Here is a 21,291-nt window from a genome sequence, read left to right on the forward strand (position 1 = left end):
AACTGTTTCTTAGACATTTCTGTAATATGGAATTCAGCAACTAAACATTCTGTTTTCTTACAGAAATAACATTCATCACATTATATTGTAATTATTTTACACAAAATGCCCTTGTTAGATGCTAATGAATTTAGGAATCAGTAATCTTTTACTATCATATTCTCTCAGGATATTTTATCTCAAAATTTTTATTAAATAATAGATGAAAATGCCATACTGCTGCTCAATTCATTTTGTTAGTGTGCTCTTTTTAAGAGTTAAGATCATGCATTCTGTTAATCTTTTCTCTGTCTTTGCCTGTTTCACAGTCACAGATAGCATTCCTGCCTTGGCTAATTATCTTGTAAATGGAGGTAGGGGAAGATAGATTTTGATCAGTGAAACTACCTGATACTTTTACCTTGATATATGAAAAACAGTAAATTACAGCGATAGTTTCAAAAATAGACTTTAAAACTGTTAGAAACCGATCTTACTTTGATGAAATATGTATACTATATTACTGTTTGATTTCTTTATGTTAAGGAACTAAAAAAAGTAACCTCAGACTTGATAAAGTTCAAGGTCACGTATCAGCATAAGATGGGAGAAGAAAATATCAACTTAACAATTAAAGAGCAAAAATTCAAAGAACTTCAAGAAAGACTCAATATGGTATATAATTAAATTCTGCTGTTTATTAAATTAATATTTTAAAATATCTATTAGACTTTCAGGATTAAGATAATCCTGATATAAAACAGATTCTTGTAAAATTAATCCACGGTAAAATATGTAAGTAAAAAATATTAGATGTTTTTGCCATTATGACTAAGACTTTATAATATTATAATTTTGGCGATAGCCATTTTATTTCCACTGTAATAATGTTTCAGGCTTATTTCCACTGTAATAATGTTATAGTAGTGCCTCCAGAAATACTTTTGAGATGAGAAATTTTCTAGTTTTTATCATTAACATAAAAATATTTGCACCAACCTGTATTATGTATATAATACCTTCTCAGTTCACCAGAGTTACTGTTTCAGCAACAATGTTTTACTACTGTATAGTAGTAATAGGTCAGGATATGCACAAATGTCTTGCCCACTGAATGGAATATAGAATTTGCCAGATTTTTATATTATAATTTTAAAACTTTATATATTTTTAAGGAACTGGAATTAAATAAGAAGATTAATGAAGAAATGACTAGTATTCAAGAAGAAAAGCAGGCAAGCACTCTTAAAGATTTTGGCAACTAGTAAAAATTTTAAGAACCAGCTTTTAAAATTTAAAAAAAAAAATTTCAAGGCCCTCCCTGGTGGCACAGTGGGTTAAAGCACTGCACTAAGAAGCTTAAGCCACTTCCTCATGAGTTCAATCCCCGCCTGCCCCGGAGGTGACCACATGATGTGGCAGACCTCTCCTGACCGGCCCGCTGCTCCCCTCAGCGGTGTACTTTGTCCATCTGCCTGTTCTGCTTCTCACTCTGTCTCTGGTGAATCTTCTCACCCTCCACATCTCTGGCCTGTACCCCAGTTCTGTATGAATAAATAAATAAAAATCTTAAAAAATATATACTCTACAAAAAAAATTCAAAACCAGATACAGTATGGGAAAGAAACATATTAGGTTAAATAACAAATAGAATCATCCTAGGTGAATGCCCTAGCATTCAGCGTGTATTGAATGAATTCCTATATATCTTTTTAACCATGTCTCACATATACTACCATTAAAAAATCAATCAGAGGAGAATTGGGATGATGTTAGTCAAAAAGTACAAGCTTCCAGTTGCAAGTTCTGAAAATCTTATGTACGGCATGAGGATTTTAGTGAACATTGCTGGATTGTATATTTGAAAGTTGCTAAGGGAGTGCATCCTAAATGCCCTTTTTTTTAGTTATTATTGTAATGGTTTATTTTTACATCATTTTGTGCCTTTTTCCATCTCAGTTGTAACCCCCATGGGCTTCCCATCACCAAATCACCTGTGTGCCATCACCATAGTCCTGTGCACTTCCCCCCCGCTCCATTTTTGATTCCATTCCCCACTCCACCTGGTAAAATGTCTCTGGTATATAGTTGCCCATTATTATTATTTTCCTCCTCTGTCCTTTATGCTCCTGCTATGAGTGAAACCACCTAGTATTTTAATTTTCTTTTTCTGGCTTATTTCACCCAAGCATGATCCCTTCCAGCTCTAACCATGTTGCTGCAAAAGGCATGCATTTATCTTTTTTGATTGCTGAGTAATATTCCATTTCCTGTATGTACAACATCTTTGTAATCCAGTCATCTACTTTTAGGCACTAAATGCCTTTTTTTTAAAAAAAGATTTTATTTATTTATGCATACAAGAACTGGGGTGTAGGTCAGAGGTGCAGGGCAGGGGGCATTGGTGAGAAGATTCACCAGAAAGACAGACTGTGGAACAGAACAGGTGGAACCACTGAAATACCCTGCTGAGAAGAGCAGTAGGCAAGACAGGAGCGGTGTGCTGAGCCATGTGGGCTAGCTCCCTGGTTGGGGATGGAACTCATGCCTCAGTAGCTGGCAATAACTTGATTTCCCTGAGACTTTAACCCCTGTACCACCAGGGAGGCCCAATCTTAAATGTTCTTACCACATATAAAATAGTGGTATAATTATGTGAAATTATGGGACATTTTAACTGACGTTATTGTAGCAATCATTTTGTAATATATAGATCTATTAAATCATCAGTCATATATTATCAGCCATGTGTCAGTCATATATCAGCTGGAAAAATATTAAAGTATTTTAAAATTAAATAGAATAAAAATTAAATTAGCTATCAGTTTTTTCTTTGATATTTTAACCAGTGGTATCCTAACAGATAATTCTTGAAACGTATGTATGGTTAGGGTATGTTTTTATAGGATATTGTACTTCTGTTTCAATCTGTTTGATATTTACATTTCTTCTGTTTACAAAAAGTGGAAGAAAATTCTTCCAATTTTTCTTCTCTGCTTTTCAATACATTTTATTTTGAATGTATGTTACAACATCCTAGCCCATTTAGAAATATATCATTTTTAGTAGTGAAATTTTTACTCCCTAGGGAGAAAACCAACACAAGATTTAGTTTTGAATTCTTTACATTTTCAATAGTGTCTCAGAATGCAAGGTCCATTTCAAACATTGTTAATTATTTCAGGAACCCTTGAAAATAGTACTTTGTAAGAAATCACATAATGTTTTTAGATATTAAGTTAGTAAACTGTACTGTTAGTATATTGCTTCTTATATTGTTGAAACTAAGCTATAAAAATAATAAAAAACAAGGAAAACTGTTTTAAAAATGAGTTTAGACAAATCTGCCTTAATTTTTTTCAATTGATATACTTTTTCTTGTTTAAAGGATATCATCATTTCTTTTCAAAACATGCAGCAGTTACTTCAGCAGCAGACTCAAGCAAATACTGAAATAGAAGCAGAACTGAAGGTGCTAAAAGAAAATAACCAGGTTATTTGACATATACCATGCATATAGATACTCCTAAAAGACTTTATCTGTTAGTACTAAATATATATGTATTATTTTGAACCTTTTTTAGTAATTTTCCTCTAATGAATCTTTCCTATTTAGTTACATTCATCTGTATAACTTTGAGATGATTTTGAATTTTAGGAACACTATTTGTCTTCTTTGTTAACTGTGTATCAGTGTCTACAGTAATGAACATACTTTTAATCAGTGAATTACTAGTTAAATATTCAACTTTATCGTCCAGTTTCATTTTATAATGAATTGAATAGGATTTGTACCATAGTTTTAGAATTTTAGGCAAGACCCAGAACTGAAAGTAAAAAGTGACATGTGTCACTACTTTTTAAGAGTAATCTACGAGTTCCAGAATTGCGGGCAGATCAAGGGATACGTATAAAAGGAATATGACAGAAGTGGTTCTGTTATCACAACAGTCATCTCACTGTCTTTCCAATCAATCCTTAATGATTGGGGAGGAGAGGTTAAGGTCATTGATGCTTTGGGAATGAAGGCTTAAAAGAGAGAACCTTAACTGAGGAGGTTACATTTCCTTCTAGGAAGTTATGTGAAGGAGTCTACAGGAAAATAATTTGTAAGTAGACTGAGTTACAAGAAAGGGAGAGTGACATCTTGTTTCTTAGAAGAATGCTTGAGATACTGTAGAAACCTGAAGGTTCACTCTGTTTTTGCTAGTAGAGTTTGAGGTGACAAAATTCCTGTGTAAGAATTTGGCAAATTCTTGTCTAAAGTCTGAGAGTAATACCTAGAGTGAAACTTAAAGGAGCAATTTTTGGAGTAAAGGGACTTAAAGTATATATTCTTGATCTAGTACTACATGACCCTGGAAGGGTGCAAAATAAAGAACCTTTATGGTTCCTTGGCTCCACATGAAGAAACCTAGAAGTTAGTGGAAAGACAGGAACTGTCCTGTGTGTTACTGAGCCAAGTGATAGAATGTTCAACTCAGAGAAAGAACTGAGGGCATGTTCTCCTGTTGTGGCCAGTTGAAGATGTTTGTGCTCCTCTTTATAAAAGATAAAGCTGGATTATTCCCAAGAAACCACTCTAACCTATCATGTAAAAATCAATGTCAGCAGGGGCCAGGGACAGCTTCATGGGTATGTAACATTTGTATTTGATTGGGACCCATATTAAGAAAGGTCTTATGATTCAGGTTTAAAGTTCTATGGTAATTTTTTTAACTTATTATTTTTTATCTTTGAGATTGTTTTTTATTAAGTTTGGTGGGAAAATGGAGTGTACACTGAGCGCTGGACCCTCAGCTCATTCATTCTCTTGTCCAGAACCAATTTTTCCACCTTGTGGTGACCAGGGCCCTGTCTAACCTCAAGCTTCCTGCTCTTTCATCACTGCTTTTGGTCAGTTGGGTCACATTAGTGGAAAGAGGCCTGTGTTCTGCTATTGTGTTTCACCCTTGGTGAAGGCCCTAGATGTTGCAGGGATTTTATGGGCTGAGTTCACGTGCCCTGCAGTATTCCCTGCTCCAAGTTAGTAATGCCTTGATACATGAGATAAATGACTTGGCAGGAGTCAGTCCCCAACCCATGTATTGAGGTGATCCCTTCCTGTCAGTTGCAATCCCTTGAAGTTACTTATCTGCCATGAACATAGCGTACGGGTCCAGCAGCAGTAGGAACCCATTAGCTGGTGGATTTTGCTTGTGTTTAGTTGCATGGTAAGGTCCCTTAGGTAGCTGTGAGGATTTGTATTTTCCCTGTGAGTAGCACCCTGTCCACAGAACATGACATTATAAATAAAATGAAAAACTGTCATAAGAGGTTGAAATGGAGAAAGAGAAAGGGTAGGAGGGAAGAAGGAACCACAAAATAATCTTCAATGGTCATATTTGTTTTCATTTTGCATCAGGCTGGACAAATTACACTACATCCATTGTCACTGAATGGAACCAATTTTTTTTTTTAAAGATTTATTTATTTGTGCATACAGAACTGGGGTACAGGCCAGAGGCTCAGGGGCGGCGAGAGGCTTCACCAGAGACAGAGTGGGGAGCAGAACAGGCAGATCGACGAAGTACACTGCTGAGGGGAGCAGTGGGAGGGTCAGGAGAGGTCTGCCACGCCATGTGGTCACCTCCGGGGCAGGCGGGAATTGAACTCATGCGGAAGCGGCTTTAGATTCTCAGTGCTGTGCTTTAACCCGTTGCGCCACCAAGGAGGGCTGAATGGAACCAATTTTAACTTGAATAATTCAAGATTTATCTTCTCACCATTGATTTTCTATGACTAGACATGTAAAGAAAATTTTGTCTTCATTATTTCTCTTGCCTGATGCAATACTTTTTGAGTTAGAAGAGGGAGAGGGAAGAGGTATGTTAGAGACAAACCTTTCTTTCCCCTTAACTGCTTCACCTGCTCAAATAAAAGACTAATAAAATATCTCTGAAAGTCTAGTTATGAGCAACTATCTCTACCTCCCAGATAGTCTCTTATGAGGTAACTGGAACTATGTCTCTCAAGCGACTTTTCATTTTCCAAAATGAGAAGCAGTTACCAGGATTGTTTCCTTATACATTGAAAGGAGTTGCTAGACATGGTTGTAGGATGAACAAATTAGAGATTAAATAGCCCAATAATTTCATTTATGATCAAACAGAAATCCAGAGAGTGTAAGCAGTGTACAAGGCCTTAAAATTAGTGGGAAAACAAGAATTAAATCTTTGTCTAGAATCTACTCCAGCACTATTAAGGTATTTTTCCTAGATCTGCGAGAACTGCCACTTTTGCTCTATTCTTTCAGATAATGATGACTTACTATGTTTCCAGGATCTTTTAGCTGTAATTGCCAATATCTTAGGTAATCCAAAAGCCTGTCTATAGCACAATTATTAACTGAGTCTTGATATTCCATAGGAAAACTAAATTTCATATAGTAAATACCAAAGTATTTACAAGGATAGAATTACCAGCTTCTTATTTTGATAAGTAAGGACATTAAAAATAAACAATACCATCTATCATTACTTGCATTTTATGAGCAAACATTTTAACACCAAAAGTATATTAAGTATATAATCTCAGGATAAAGGACAGTCCTTCACAATAAAAGGGATTTGATGACCTTATATTGACATTTTTTGCCATAGACTAGTGAGATTTTGTCACGGATCAGTACTTGCTTGCAGACTGGTGTTAGAGAACCACTGATATATAGTATAACAAAATATTACTGTTGAGCTGCTGCTGAGGACTATCCTGCATAGATACGTTAAGTGTTTTCTTGAGGAGCATTCTAATTCCACCTGTACTAAAAGGGACCATTACTCTTCATAATAGCCACTGTTTTTCAGTGCTTTACAATCATGCTGTCATAAGGCTTATTTTTTTAATAGTACAATAAGAGCATAGAAACCTTATGAGAGAGACTACATTCTACTTTGATTTAATTATAGTTTGTTCTAGTTATAAGTATAATTATGCTGCTGTGTAGTCACAGGTTAACAAGATTATTTAGTTTACTCCTATAATTCATAGCACGAGCTAGAATAATTTACTTAGTTTTTAGATATTAAAGCAGTAACAGTTTTATTTTGGCTTTCCACAATAACCTTTTTTCCAGAGGCAATTTTTGTACTTGTTAATGTAGATGCAAATCATAACAGATAATTTCCTGAAAGGGTACAAATTCTATAAAAATGAAAATAGTTATGTTTTCACTAATGAAGCATAAAAGCCTAAGAAAGTATCTGGCACAAAATTAATGAGTGATTAACTGTAAATTCACTCTTTCCAAGTATAGATAATGCTCGGTTAAGGGCATCAAGTTAAACATATTCAATTGAACCTACACAGTCCCTCCTATCTACTTCTTAAACTGCAATAAAAAGCCATTAATAAATCTACAGGGACAAAAAAACTAGAATGAAAAGACAATAAAAATAATGTTTTAAGAGTGAGAACCAAATGGAAAATTAGTATTTTACTCATTGACACATGAGAGAAAGTAGAAACCCAGGTCAAAGATGCAGAAATGGTCAAGAATTACAAGAATCATGTTCCTGTAGAAGTATGGTACACAACTGAAACCCCAAACTAGAAGTCTATATATAAAAAGTTATTGCATCACCAAACTATTTTTTTCCTGCCCTGCACATCAGTGCTGCTTGTCACCTACCTGACAAAAGACTGAAGGTTTATGTTGTGGAGTTTAAGAGAACATTGAGGTTGGGGAGATGCAATGGTGTCCTGGAGACAGTTTGTACCAGAGAGAGCTGATTAGTGGAGTAATTATCATTTTGGGAGCTGGTTGGTAAACCAGTGATAGCTTCAAATTGAGCATGTGGTAATATTTAACTCAAGGTATTGGTAAATGCTGTAAATCAGGCTTATTATTTTCTTGAGAGCCAGTTCACCAGCACATAAGAAGAGGATTACATTAAAAACTAATGGAACTTCCACTACTGAATTCTGAGATGTACTAGTCTACTTTCCATATTTAAAGGGTGATTAGCCTTGAGGTAGGAGAATATAAGGTTCTTTTCTGGAGGAACTAACCTGCTCAAGAAAAAACAGTATGCTATTAAAGTTAAGATTTCCGGGCCCTCCCTGGTGGCGCAGCAAGTTAAAGCACAGCACTAAGATTCCCAATGAAATAACTATCAACCTACAGTGATGCCCACTATTGACAAACTATCATCAGCTTTTTACTACTTTATGCTCAAATATAAATAGGCAGCTAAGGATCACTGGACATTTGAAGAACACATCCAACATGAAAAACAGGCAAATGGGGTAGTGAAAAATCTTGGATAAACTATGAAAATAAAAGAGAAAATACATTTCTTAATACCACAAAACAGAGACTAGGATCTATAAGAAAAGAAACATGGATAGAATAAAAGAATCCTTAAAATGTATTCTTAAAAATGAATATATAAGCCCCTATAAAAATACACAGAAAGGTTAAGATAGTCTTCTAGAAATTAGAACCAAAAGACAAGAATATATGAAATAGGAGAAAAAAATTAGAGGGTGAGCCCAAGAGATGAGATGAGTTCCATAGAGAACAAAGAAAATGGAAGAAGGGGAAATGATCAAATGAAATAATACAAAAAAAAATGAACCAGAACTAAAGGATTTGAGTTTGCTTTGCCTAACACAAATGTGTATCATTATAAAATTCCATACTACTCTTAAAAAGAAGTTCCTAAAATTATCTATAAAAAAAGAAAGATACAGGTCACATACGAAAGATTAAGAGTAAGAATTGGTTTCAGAATTCTTGCCGGCAACATGGAAGGTGGAAGAAGCAGAACTATCCTTTCACAAGTTGGGGAAAACTAACTTCCAGAGCTGATGAGTTGAATTGTATTCTGCCAAACAAATTGTTAAGTATTTGTAAAATAAAGATTTTTTTCAGATATGCAGTGTCTCAAAAATGTATCATCTGTGCCTTCTTTATCAAGAATTAATAGAAAGTTTGCTTTACCAGTAAATAGAGATCAATTAGGAAAGAGGAAACCATGAGATCTCGGAAAGAGACCCACCAAGGAAGAAGGAAATCCAGAGATAATCTGACCTTATAGCAGAGTGAAAGAGCAATAGGTTCAAATTGAAATGCAAGGATGGGATGTCTCCAAAAAGCAGAAACTGAGAGGATACCTGATATACACAATTTCTTCTAGATAAGAGTATGAGTAGAAATAGGAAGGAATTGAAATATCCAATACACTTTTAAGAACATAGAGCTCTTATTTATTATTATCAGTATACAGCTTGTGGTAGACTGACCCATAGCTCTTCTAAACTTTGATTTGTGTATCCTCTAAAATAGTGTTATTACATACACATACTATAAAAAAAAGAGTTAGCAATTAAGTACTAAGTATCCATTGATTATCAGCCATTGTAAATATTTAGAAACTGCTCTACTGTGTGTTTTTAAAATTAAGGAGCATCTATGACTTTTATAAAAAAATTTACATTATCCTGAGTATTTTTATTAATGTTCATATCATTTTGCATAATTATGTCTTTGCACATTGATATTCTAGACATAACTGAGAGCTCATTAAATGAATGGGATACCTGAAACCTTTAAATGATGTAGATTTATATATAATGATGTGGAAAATAAGACAATTTTTTTCAAAAAAGGCAGATTGCCTTTTGTATTTTTAATAACTGTTTCATATATTCATGCTTCTACACTGTTTCTGGAAAGATATACAGGAAACTGCTACAGTGGTTACTTCTGGGGAGAACTGCTTAACCAATAGATTCACACTTTACCTTTCTTTCTGTATCCTTGTGGATTAAACTGTTACTCTGAATTACATAGCTTTAATGGTGATAAACACCTGAATTAAAAATTCCAGGTGTTTTAGGCATGTAGGTAAAATTTTATATTATTTTATGAATAAGGTAATATGTTTAATATTAAAATTCTAGCATTATTCTGAATTTAAAATTATATTTAAGGTGTTTTTAGCCAGCGAGTTTCTAAAATAAAGTGAGTTACCAAAAATAATTGTGATAGTTAAAAATTTTTAGTAGGGTTTGGCTGGATTATGCTACATTTCATATTTCTCAGTGCTGTACTTTATATTACTTTTTCAGTACATTAAAACTTATGCAGTGAAACTGAATAATGGCAATGTTTTTATACCCTTTTATAGCCATTTCTTTTTCATAACCTCCCCCTATTTCCTGTTAACTAAACTATAAGCACCTTTCTGTTAATTTATGAAAATTATTGTTGAGATAGCACATTATCACTGATCTGTATGGCACTTTCAGCATGTTAGAAGCAAAGGTCCAAGCAACATAAAACACATCAAAATTCATTAATGTGGTATTGATTATTTTTTGGATAATTAATTTTATTGCAGACCCTTGAAAGAGATAATGAGCTGCAAAGGGAGAAGGTAAAAGAAAATGAAGAAAAGTTCCTTAATCTTCAAAATGAGCATGAGAAAGCATTGGGAACTTGGAAAAAGGAAGTAGGTTTATTAAATAGTAAACTATTAAAATATTTTAAATAGTTGACAACATTTAAAATAACAAATGCTAAGAAAATATTGCAAAATAATTTGGGAATAAAGTCAGACACATTTGCTTCTTTTATATTTCCAAAAAAGTGAATGCTTTCTAAAAGCTAATTTAATGATATTTTCACTAATGCTTTCCTGCATGAAAAACCACACATATACAATGTGTACGTGTATTTATATATATAGTTATTTATGTACACGTAAATGAATGTGTTTGTGTCTGTCTATATATATAGTTTGAATGACTGTGACAGAAGTTAATTTTTTCATATAATAATTGCAGTGTATTTAGTAAATGACAGAAGTAAAAAATTATATAGGTGCTATCATTGTTAGCTCATCTATTTAACTTTTTCAGCAGTCTTTTGAGGTGTAGTACTGCTTATTTAGACATATACATTGTGATTGAGCTCTATATGCTTGTATTTTAAGAATTAATATTAGAAACATGGCTTTTTCCTTAAACTGCACCTACTTATTTTACACTGCATTTTAATCTCAATGTAGGTAAAATTGTGAAACATGAGGTTTATTTAAAATTGTGAAGTATGAGGTTTATTTAAATTGATTATTCTATTCTAATATATATTTTCACTGTCTTTTAATTATGTTAAGAGAATTAACACTATAGAAATTCACTGAGTTTGTGTAAGCTATATTTTGAGAAAGGTAATGTTTTAAACTATTACTAATTATATTATCCTAATAATATACAAATATATTTTATATTATTCAAATACCAGCATGACAGTATTACCTGGGTTTTGTTTGATATAAACTTAAATGCCTTCATTTTAAAATTAATTTGTAGCTAATATGGCCTCTTATGTCCTCTTTGTAATTTTTAGACTAGTAATTTTGATAAGCTTTACCCAATTTTGTGAAAATTTTTGTAACTAAATATATCAGAATATTAAAAAATTCTTATTTCACTACTAAGAGTTTATCATTAATCAGCAAGTATAGTAGTACTTATTTTAGGTTCAGCTAATCAGTGGGATCCATTATTCTCCAACACTTCTTTTTCATTCCTTAGTTTAAAACATTACAGAACTGGTATTATCAGAATAAAGAAAACTATCAAGTGAAAAGAAATTACAAACTTAGTTATATGAATCATACCAAAAGGAATAGATTTTTTTTTTTTAAAGTTGTCTGTGTAGCTTTACTGCCATGAACACTTCCAATCAGTGTTGTTTGCCAGGGGAGTCTTTATTTATTTAAAGATTTATTTATTTATTTATTCATACAGAAATGGAGTACAGCCAGAGCTGCAGGGGTGGTGAGAGCATTCACCAGAGATAGAGTGGGGAGCCCAACAGGCAGGCCAACAAAATACATTGCTGAGGGGAGCAGCAGGTGAGCAGGAGAGGTTTGCCGGGCCATGTGGATCATCTCTGGGGCTGGAATTGAACTTGCTGCAGCCTCGTCGGCTCAGCTTATCTTCGCAGTGCAGCGCTCCACCCCACTGTGCCACTAGGGAGGGCCCAGAATTCTTAAAGAATAGATTTTTTTAAGCAAAGAAGGTTAAACTTGTGTTTTTCCTCATGAGATAACAACCATACACATCTCCTAAGAAAAACATCGATTGAATTATGAAAAATAAGATTCAGTTTTATTGATGGAGCCTTCCTATATAAATTTGGATGGAACTAGCTTTGTCTTAGGAATTTTAGTTTCCACAATCATTTAATTTCCATATGCTTTAGAAATAATTAAATGAGATGAGATGTTTTAATTACATGTTTTTTTTTGAATGGCAATCAGATTTACTATTTCATTGTATTTCTATCTAAATTTTTCACCATTGTTGAGTAAAGGACAAGTATAAAGAAGTATAGCATGTATAGTAAAGTATGGTATAAAAACTGACAAAAATAAATGGAATAATACAAACTGCTCTTTGTAACAGAGTAAAACTACTGTAGAAGCAAAACAGCAAATATTAAACCACATGTAAAATTCACTGAAAAAATATAAAGACCAATGTATTTGTTTGGATTTGGCTAGCTACATAGCCAATAAGTACATATAGACAAAAAGAAAAAAAGAAAAAGAAAAGAAAAAAGCCACAATAAGTGGGGATTTCTAGAAATTATTTAGGAAAGGGAAGGTCAAAAAATATTACAACATTTATTGAGCAATCTGTAATATGTTAGGCACTATCCTAGGCATTAGCTTATCAAAAATGCATAAAATATAAAGGTTAATGAACAATTCACGCTCAAAGGAATAAGCAATCATGAAATTAGTGTGGAATATTAACAGATTTGTATGTGAAACCAAAATAAATCAATTTATTTAGTTAGGTTGGAGAAAAGTTTCAGAAAAAAAGACATGAGTTTGGCTTGGAAGATGAATAGGTTTTCATCAGGCAATAAGGGCTCATTTCCTATACTACCCATTACATCCTGTTAGCATTTCACTTAAGAATGGGAGGGACTCCTCCCTGGTGGTGCAGTAGGTTATAGTGCAGCACTATGAAGCTAGCTGCGGGCTGTACCCATTTTATCACAAGTTTGATTTCCGACCAGGGAGCTGACCCATATGGCAAAGCAGACCGTTCCTGACTTACCTGCTGCTCCCCTCAGCAGTGTACTTTGTCAGTCTGCCTGTTCTGCTCCCTACATTGTAACTGGTAAATCCTCTCACCGCCCCTGCACTTCTGGCCTGTACCCCAGTTCTGTATGCATAAATAAATAAATTTGTAAAAAGAAAGAATGGAAAAAATGGAGCCATGACATTGCATGTTCAAGGTGTTGAATAGCCTGTTCTGAATGAAGCACAAGTTAGGTAGAATGTGACACTGGAAAATAGATAGAGACTACTTTCTGAAAGGTTCCTTACTAAGGAAATTGTATTTTATTTTATAAGAATTTTAACATAGATCTGCATTAAAAAAAAAAAAAAGCTTTTTTGGTCCCTCCCTGGTGGCTTTAAGGGGTTATGACGCAGTACTGCAAGCTGCTGCAGCCACTTAAATGCAAATTTCACCCCCAGCCCCAGAGGTGACCCATATGGTATAGCAGACCTCTCCTTTCCCACCCATTGCTCCCCTCAGCAGTGTACTTTGTCAGTCTGCCTGATCTACTCCCCACTTTGTCTCTGGTGAATCCTCTCACCACCCCTGCACCTCTGGCCTGTACCCCAGTTCTTTATGTATGAATAAAAAAAAAAAGCTTTTGCAACAGTATAGAGAATGACTCTGGAAAAAGACCAATGAAAAGAATATTGTAAATAACCCAACAATGATCCTCTGAGTATCTGAATTAGGACAACAGTAATAAGATCAGAGAAGAGGGAGAGAAGCTGGAAGCATTTTGGAAGTAGAATTGGCAGGGTTAATGACATTTTATATCTAATGAATATTAAGAGAGTAGAGTGAAATATAACTCAAAAGTTACTATAACTAGCAGTATGATAATGTAATTAAGTGAGATAGGGAATCAGAGGAGAAGCAGATTTGGTGGATGAAAATAATGAATTAATTTGAGAACAGCTGAATTTATGGTGCCTGAAGGACATCTAGTTTGAAATGCCTATCATGAATTTGGAAATAATTTGAATCTAAATCTTGGAAGAAATGTAGGGAAATGATAAATAGATTTAAAATTTATTAGCATAAAAATGAAATTTGAAGATTTTAGGAATAAGATTATGAAAGGACTGGAGTACTTGAACAGGAATTAGAGGAGAAAGAATCTTGGGTATTGCCAACATCTTGTGAGTGGTTACTCTGTGTGTGTGTGTGTTGGGGCAGGAGAGGAAGGAGAATCTGGTAACAGTGAGAAAAGATAGTATTGTGAAAGCAAAGAGACTGTTTCAACAACAAAAAGTCACATGGTCATGCTATGAGCTATTACATGGTATGAAAACTAGGAAAAAAAAATTCTTTTGTTAATTTACAAGTCATACCTGAGGAAAAATTCAGAACAATGAGGCTAGAGTTGTTAAGGAGTGGCAGAAAGTTAGATTTTAAAGTGTGAACTTAATTTTAACAGGTGAGAGTCAGAGTAAATAGTTCAAGGATTGAGAGAAGAGATTATGTGTGGGCAAATGTAGGTATAGTGGGAAAGATGGAGAATAGCAGAAGAGAAAAGAACTGTGCTTAGATAGAAACTAAGGGAGGTAAGGGATGCTGAAACAGAACATGTGGGGAGTAGACTGTTAGAAAAGAGATACCTGACAGAGAGAGAGAAAACAATGCTTATAAACATACATCTGAAGAGGTGTGTACCTATGCCTCAGTCATATAGTGTTGCAAAACAGCGTTACCTCAATAAAAAGACAGTACCATTGGAAAAAAAAACAGATAAAGGCAGAGTTGTAAACAAGCTCATATCAGCCTCTATAAGGAAAGTGACATGCATTGGGGTAGTTTTTAGATTGTTAAAGAAAAATCTTTCATGACAATGAAAATTTTTTTCCTCCACAATGGAACTATCTCATATTTGAGCTTACCATGAAAAATTGTTACCCTCAAGAAAAACTTCAATTTTATAGCCAGTGGAAACCCAGTTTATAGATGTAAATATTAGGCTGATGTGGCATTTTCAAATGTACTACTTAGTGTTTAGTACTCTTCATCTAGTTGAGTTAAATTTGTATATTATTGTAATAAAAATATAACTTTAAGATAGCAATCATTGTATAGTCTTTATAGAAATCATATGATTAAAAATAATTTTTCATTTGTAACAAGAGATGGTATAATGTAATGGTTAAGATCACAACATCTTGACTTAACTTTCATATACCTGCTCATTTTGGTTACATTTTTTATTAGGTTGAAGAACTTAGTAGAGAAATCAATAAGATTAAAAATGAATTTTCATCACTTAAAGAAACTCATATTAAATTACAAGAACATTACAATGAGTTACGTAATCAGAAGTTTGAGGAAGACAAGAAATTTCAGGTAAAATTCAAGCATGTTTATATAAAGTTAAATTGATGGTTTTCCCTCTGCTTTATTTTAGTTTCTCAACTTAAAAAAAAAGAACATAAGCATAGAATCTAGTTTTGTTTTATCTCACACATTTTGTTAGGAAAACCATTTTTTCCTCCTATTGTACTATGATAGCATCGTTGAAAATCTAGTTAATCAGAAGGATGCAGAACTATACATGAACTCTTTATTATGTTCTACTGATTATGTGTCTGTCTATAAGCCAGTACATTGTCTGTACTAGTGCAGCTTTCTACACTAATTAATCTTAAAATTGATAGAAGTTCTTCAATTTTTTTGTTTTTTTCAAAGTTGTTTGGGCTATTCTAAGTCCTTTGCTTTCCATATAACTAAGAATCAGCTTGTCAGTTTTCAGAAAGGAAGTTCAGAATTTTGATTTGGATTGCTTTGAATCTAGCAATTAACATGTAAATAAATAATTTCTTAGTAACAAGATTGAGTCCTCCAATTTATGTATGTGGTCTGTCTTTAGTATTTCTCAGAAATATTTTGTTTTTCATTGTACAGGTCTTGCAAATATTTTGTTGAATTTATCTCTGAATATTTCATGTTTTGGAATCCTATTTATAAATAGTATTTAAAAATTAAAATATTAAAATTTTTTCAAATTGCTCCTTGCTAGTATGAAAACAGATTTTTGTACATTGAGCTTGTGTTCTATTCTTTTAAAATTAACTTGCTACAGTAGGTTTTTTTTTTTGGTCAAACAAGGTTTTCTAAGTATTTAATCATATTGTCTGTGAATTTAAGACAGATTTCTTTTTGCTCTGTAAAATTTACTATATCTTCAACTTACTGTACTAAATAGGCCCTCTCGTACAGAGTTGAATAAAAAGTTATGAGTGAACATGCTTACCCTATCTTTCATCTAAAATGGAGAATGTTTAGTCTTTTGCCTTTCATCATCATGTAGTTATAGATTTTTTTTTATGTTCTTTATCAGGTTGAGAAAGTTTCCTTCTATTCTTTTGAATGGGTTTTTATCATGACTGGGTGTTAAATTTTGACAAATGCTTTTTTGTATCTAAGGAGATCATATTTTTTCTTTTTTATAAAAGTTACTATTAATCAATTAATTGAATTTGAGATTAAAATAACATTGTGTTCTGGGATATGTGTTATCCTTTTTATATCTGGATGGACTTGATTTCCTAATGCTGAGTTGAGGGTTTGACACTGGTGAGGAATATAGTCTGTGGGTTTTTGTCTTTTTACTTTTTCTTTGTATTCTTTCAGTTTGATTTTCTTTTCAGAGTAATACTGGTTTCATAAACTGAGTTGGAATGAGTTCCCTCCTTAAAAACTAATCTGTATAATCAGTATTAGTTCATTCCTAAATATTAGAGTTTTTCAGAGAATCATCATCTGAGCTTTTTCTTTGTGGGAATACTTTCAATAATGAATTCAATATTTAATTTTTTTTTTAATTAGGGCTCTTCAGATTCTCTTTCTTTGTATACAAATGTGTAGAAAATAGTTAACAATTCTGTGGATGCTATCCTTAGAAAGGCCTGCTTGTAAGATTAGCCCTAATGTTACAAGGCATGGTGGGGGGCACCATGGCACCCCCAAATCTGCCTGCTCTAAATAAATTCTGCCACATGAAGACAAAACATAAGCTACAGTATAAGGCCTTCAGTGGAAAGGAACTTTAATACAATTAGTGTGCAATAAAGAGAACAAATTTAGTTACAGTAGTTTCCCCATGAAAGCCCAGTTACCCATCACCTTGTGGGTAAATGCCTAGCCAAGTAGAGTTGGCTCACAGCAGGACTACTAAGACCCAAACCTTCCCACAAGTCTAAGGCACCTTCTGGTGGGGACTCATTAGGAGGTGGCAGAAGGGGCCAGACAAGTCTGTAAGGAAAAAATCAAAATCAAAATCATGCTGTTGTTAATCTACCAGTCCTTTCACCCATGTCTGTTTTGTGTCTCCTTCCATGTCCCCCAGTTCCTGGTATAAATTCAAGGCCAAGAAGCAAGTGCAGCTTTCTCACATGTCTTCCCACTCCATGTGCCTCCTCCAGGTCTTCTTGACACCTGTCCTTCCTTTCCTTCCTTCCACAGACAAGTCTTGTCTTGTTTCTCCTGCCTGCTCAGCTCCACCCTTTTTTAGGATGGGGAAGGGAAACTGGACCCTCCCCTTGGGATTATTTACCTGGGGTTATAATGATTGGAAACTTGAACTTGGGAAAAGGATCCCATTATTTTTTGATAGGTTTACTACTCCTAAACTTTCATACAATGTGGTTTATTCTAAACATCTTCCTGAAACTGCCTGTGGGGTTCTGGCACATGCTGGGCAAAAGATGCCTGTGTGACCAGCATCTCAGAAACTCTTTGTGTTTCTAACATATGAGATTACACAGTAACGTGAACTGCATTTTGAAAACACCTAAAGGTCTCATTTTTTTTTAAGTGACACTACAAAATGATCTAAAGTGATCTTGTTACAGAGTAGTACATTAAATCTAGTAAAGCAAATCATTTGACTTTCAAATACAAACTGCTAAATGGCTAAATTGAAACTTACCAGCAGAGTTTATTCATATGTTTTATACTTTTTAAACTATCTATTCTTACATTAGTCTTTTCCATTTTACATAGGATATTCTGGTAGTAAATACTGAAAATAGTGAAATGTCAATGGAAAAATCAGAAAATACTATGATAGAAAAGTATGATTCTGGGCAAGAAATAAAGGAAGAAACTACTGTGAGTTTTTGTTCATATACTGAAAATGGAGAAAAGGAGAAAAAGAAAGAACACCTATTTGTAGAACAAAACGTAGAAGGTAATCTAAGAGTATATTGATACTTTCTTATTTGTATGTTGAGCTGCCAAAGAGCTGTGCTAGGCCATTTATGGAATTTTGGTCAATGTCAATTACAGTCTGTTCTTTGAGAACATTGTAGTGTAGATAGGGAAACACTTAGCTTTTCACTTGCTTATGGCCCTGACAGGACAGTCTTCCTTAGACTTAGGGCTTACAGTCAGTGTTTTCAGAAAAATAAATTTCTGCCAGCCTTTCTCACTTATTCCTTGGCTCTTTGCATTCTGAATGGTTTATATCTTCATTGCTTTGCTGAGAATGTTCTCTTAGTTATCAGTAACCCGATGATCAGACTGAAAGCATTTCTTAATTCAAATGACCCTTTCTAATCATTGAGATAATTTACTAATTTATCCACCTTGAAAGAAAGTTGTTAAAAGATGGTACTTAGGTTTGAAGGTCAGATCTAGGCTGAACAGCCACTTGGTGGAGATGTTGCAGAGAGAATGGTTGGGCTAAAAAAGCCTTGAACTTGGTAGTTTGGAATTTTTAACTGTGCTGAAAACTTGAAATCTCTGGTTAGAACCAAGATCAATTAAAATTAATTTCTTGATTAGTCTATACACTTACCCAAAACTATTCAGACACTTAAAAATATTCATAAATAAAAATATTTTACTTATCAGCCTTGAAGGAAATAGCTACCGATTTGTAGATTTATATAGTAATAGAAATCAGAGAATAGAACTTGGGATAAATGTGTATTTAGATCAGCTATTTGTGTATGGAATTGTACTGTGTCCCCCAAAGAAGCAAGAGAAATAAAAAACCATTTTGTTAATAACCTTAACTTTCCTTTTTTTAAACCAAAAATACTTTTGCTCTTAAGAAATTAAACTTTAAAATGGGTAGAGCCAAATCTCAATATGAACATGCTAAATACATGCTTTTTATCATCAAGGGAACTTAACATTTAGATAAAGTTGGTGTCATGTTTTTGTAATAGTTGGCCAATGAAATACTGAAGGCTAAATATGGTTTTATGAAATAAGTTACAGTACTTGTCTTCAGAAAGCAAACTTTGTTTTTATAATAGAAAATTTTACTGTTCTCATGACAGATTTGCAGCATTTTAAGAAAAGTTCCAAGAATGAACCTCATTCTGAAACTCAGAATGAAAATCAAAGTGAAATCTTGCTAAGCAAAACCCTTTGCATAGTAAAAGAAAAAGGACAAATCTTCACTGCTACTGACTTTGGTCAAGCAGTTAATACAGAAGTCAATGACAAGATGTGCTTGGAAAAAGATAATGCATGTACAGAATTTAAATCTCTAAGCAATTCTTTTTTAATAGCAGATACATCAACAGAAACAGAAAAGACACACCTAGAAAGGACTGAAGGATTAGATCATCATGCAGATGTATATCCAGAAATTGAAAACAACAGATCGTTTAACAGTATCATAAATAAGATGGATCACAGTTCATATCATAAAAATGTTTGCGAAGATGAACCATTTAAACAATTGAGATTGCCTACTGGGACTCAAGAAAATACTACAGAGGAGGAAATAACAAATAGCGAGGAAGCCAAAGCAGATTTGGATTCATCTCTAGATGTGAAAAACAATCTTGTTCAGTGTCAGAAATACACTTTCCAAGAGTCAGGTAATCTTATGCTAGATGACAAACATTGTAAAATAAGAAAAATGCAACAGTTAAGTAAAAAAAGTGAGTGTGGCATATTGCCATTTAAACAAACTTTAGATTTTCAGCAAGTCTGTATTGAGACTTCAAAGAAGCCTGAAAAAATTATTCCCTGTGATACAATTAACCACTCTACTTCATCTGCTGCTCTCAGTGATAATTTGAAAGCACTTAAGAATTCAGATAAGGATGTTAATAGTATGTCTGTGTTGGTGAAATACAACTCAAGCCCTGAGGAAAGAACTATTTGGAAAAATCAGAATGATCTGCAAAACAGTCAATGTAAGAACTACTTGGGATATTTAGAAAACAGTGTTTCTTATCTTGAGGTTAACAATGAGAATATACATGCTTCACAAACCAAAGATATGAAAACTGCTGCTCACACAAAAACTTCCACAAAATCACAGTTTTCTAACAAAGACAGTCAGATTGATGACAATCAGATGACTAAAGCCACCAAAAAAGACTGCTTCCATTTTGTTAATGAGAGCCAGCATACATTGTTAAATAATAGAGAGAAAAAAGCATCTCTAAGTGACACTTCAGGAGAAATTTACAGTGAAGGACAGCTTGAAGAATCATGTTCATTTCACATAAAGCCATCTGGAGATTTAGTAAACAGAAGTGGAAGGTCAGCCTTTGATCTTTCAACTTCAAATAAAACAACTGAGAAAACTCCAATACATATGAATTTTTTAGACCCCAGTCCTTGGTCAAAAGTAAATCAAATTGAAAGTCAAACAGTGAGCACTTCAACTTCTAGCATTCCTTTATTGCTAAAGGAGGGAGCAGTAGGTTCATCAGAAAACACAGACATTATTTCAGGGACACTTTGTAAATCTAATGTTGTGGATGATGTCAAGCATATTGGATCAGGTAAGAAAACAAAGAGTTATTCTTTGATTTTTTAAATAATTGTATTTATACTTATTATTCTTGGTAAAAAGCTTCCATGTAGGTTGTACTTAAAATGAGAACCTTTACATTAATATTTCTGCCTAAATCTAAGATGGTTCGTATATAGATATGTAAAAATAGGTTTTATTTAAACAGAAGTGGATTTCTTTTCACTTAAATATGAGCAAGTGTAATCATGTATAGAGAGGCACAAAAGCATTTTGGAAATTGACCATTTTCTATTTATCAAAGGAACTGAAAAACCACCAGGTCCTAGGTCACTAAATTAAGAACCATCACCTAATCTGAGTCTTTTTTACTTTCTAGAGCAAATACAGTGGCATTGTTAAGGCTTCTACTAACGTGCATGTTTATTCCTTTTCTCTTTACGCTTAAAAAACCCTTCCCTCAGAAC

The 21,291-nt window shown here is 33.6% G+C and overlaps 1 protein-coding gene across 1 annotated transcript in view; it reads left to right on the forward strand.

Annotated features, from left to right (window-relative positions):
- The window catches only part of CCDC73 (coiled-coil domain containing 73), a 63,270-nt gene that overhangs the window by 35,447 nt on the left and 6,532 nt on the right, over window positions 1–21,291 (forward strand). The window contains exons 9-15 of the mRNA XM_004683579.2: window positions 526–654; window positions 1,155–1,214; window positions 3,368–3,472; window positions 10,365–10,475; window positions 15,313–15,444; window positions 18,103–18,289; window positions 19,389–20,855. Coding sequence (XP_004683636.1) covers window positions 526–654; window positions 1,155–1,214; window positions 3,368–3,472; window positions 10,365–10,475; window positions 15,313–15,444; window positions 18,103–18,289; window positions 19,389–20,855 — 2,191 coding nt within the window. The remainder of the gene's footprint in view (window positions 1–525; window positions 655–1,154; window positions 1,215–3,367; window positions 3,473–10,364; window positions 10,476–15,312; window positions 15,445–18,102; window positions 18,290–19,388; window positions 20,856–21,291) is intronic.

Source organism: Condylura cristata, unplaced genomic scaffold (genome assembly GCF_000260355.1).
Source record: "Condylura cristata isolate star-nosed mole 26May11 unplaced genomic scaffold, ConCri1.0 scaffold00015, whole genome shotgun sequence".
Lineage (NCBI taxonomy): Eukaryota > Metazoa > Chordata > Mammalia > Eulipotyphla > Talpidae > Condylura > Condylura cristata.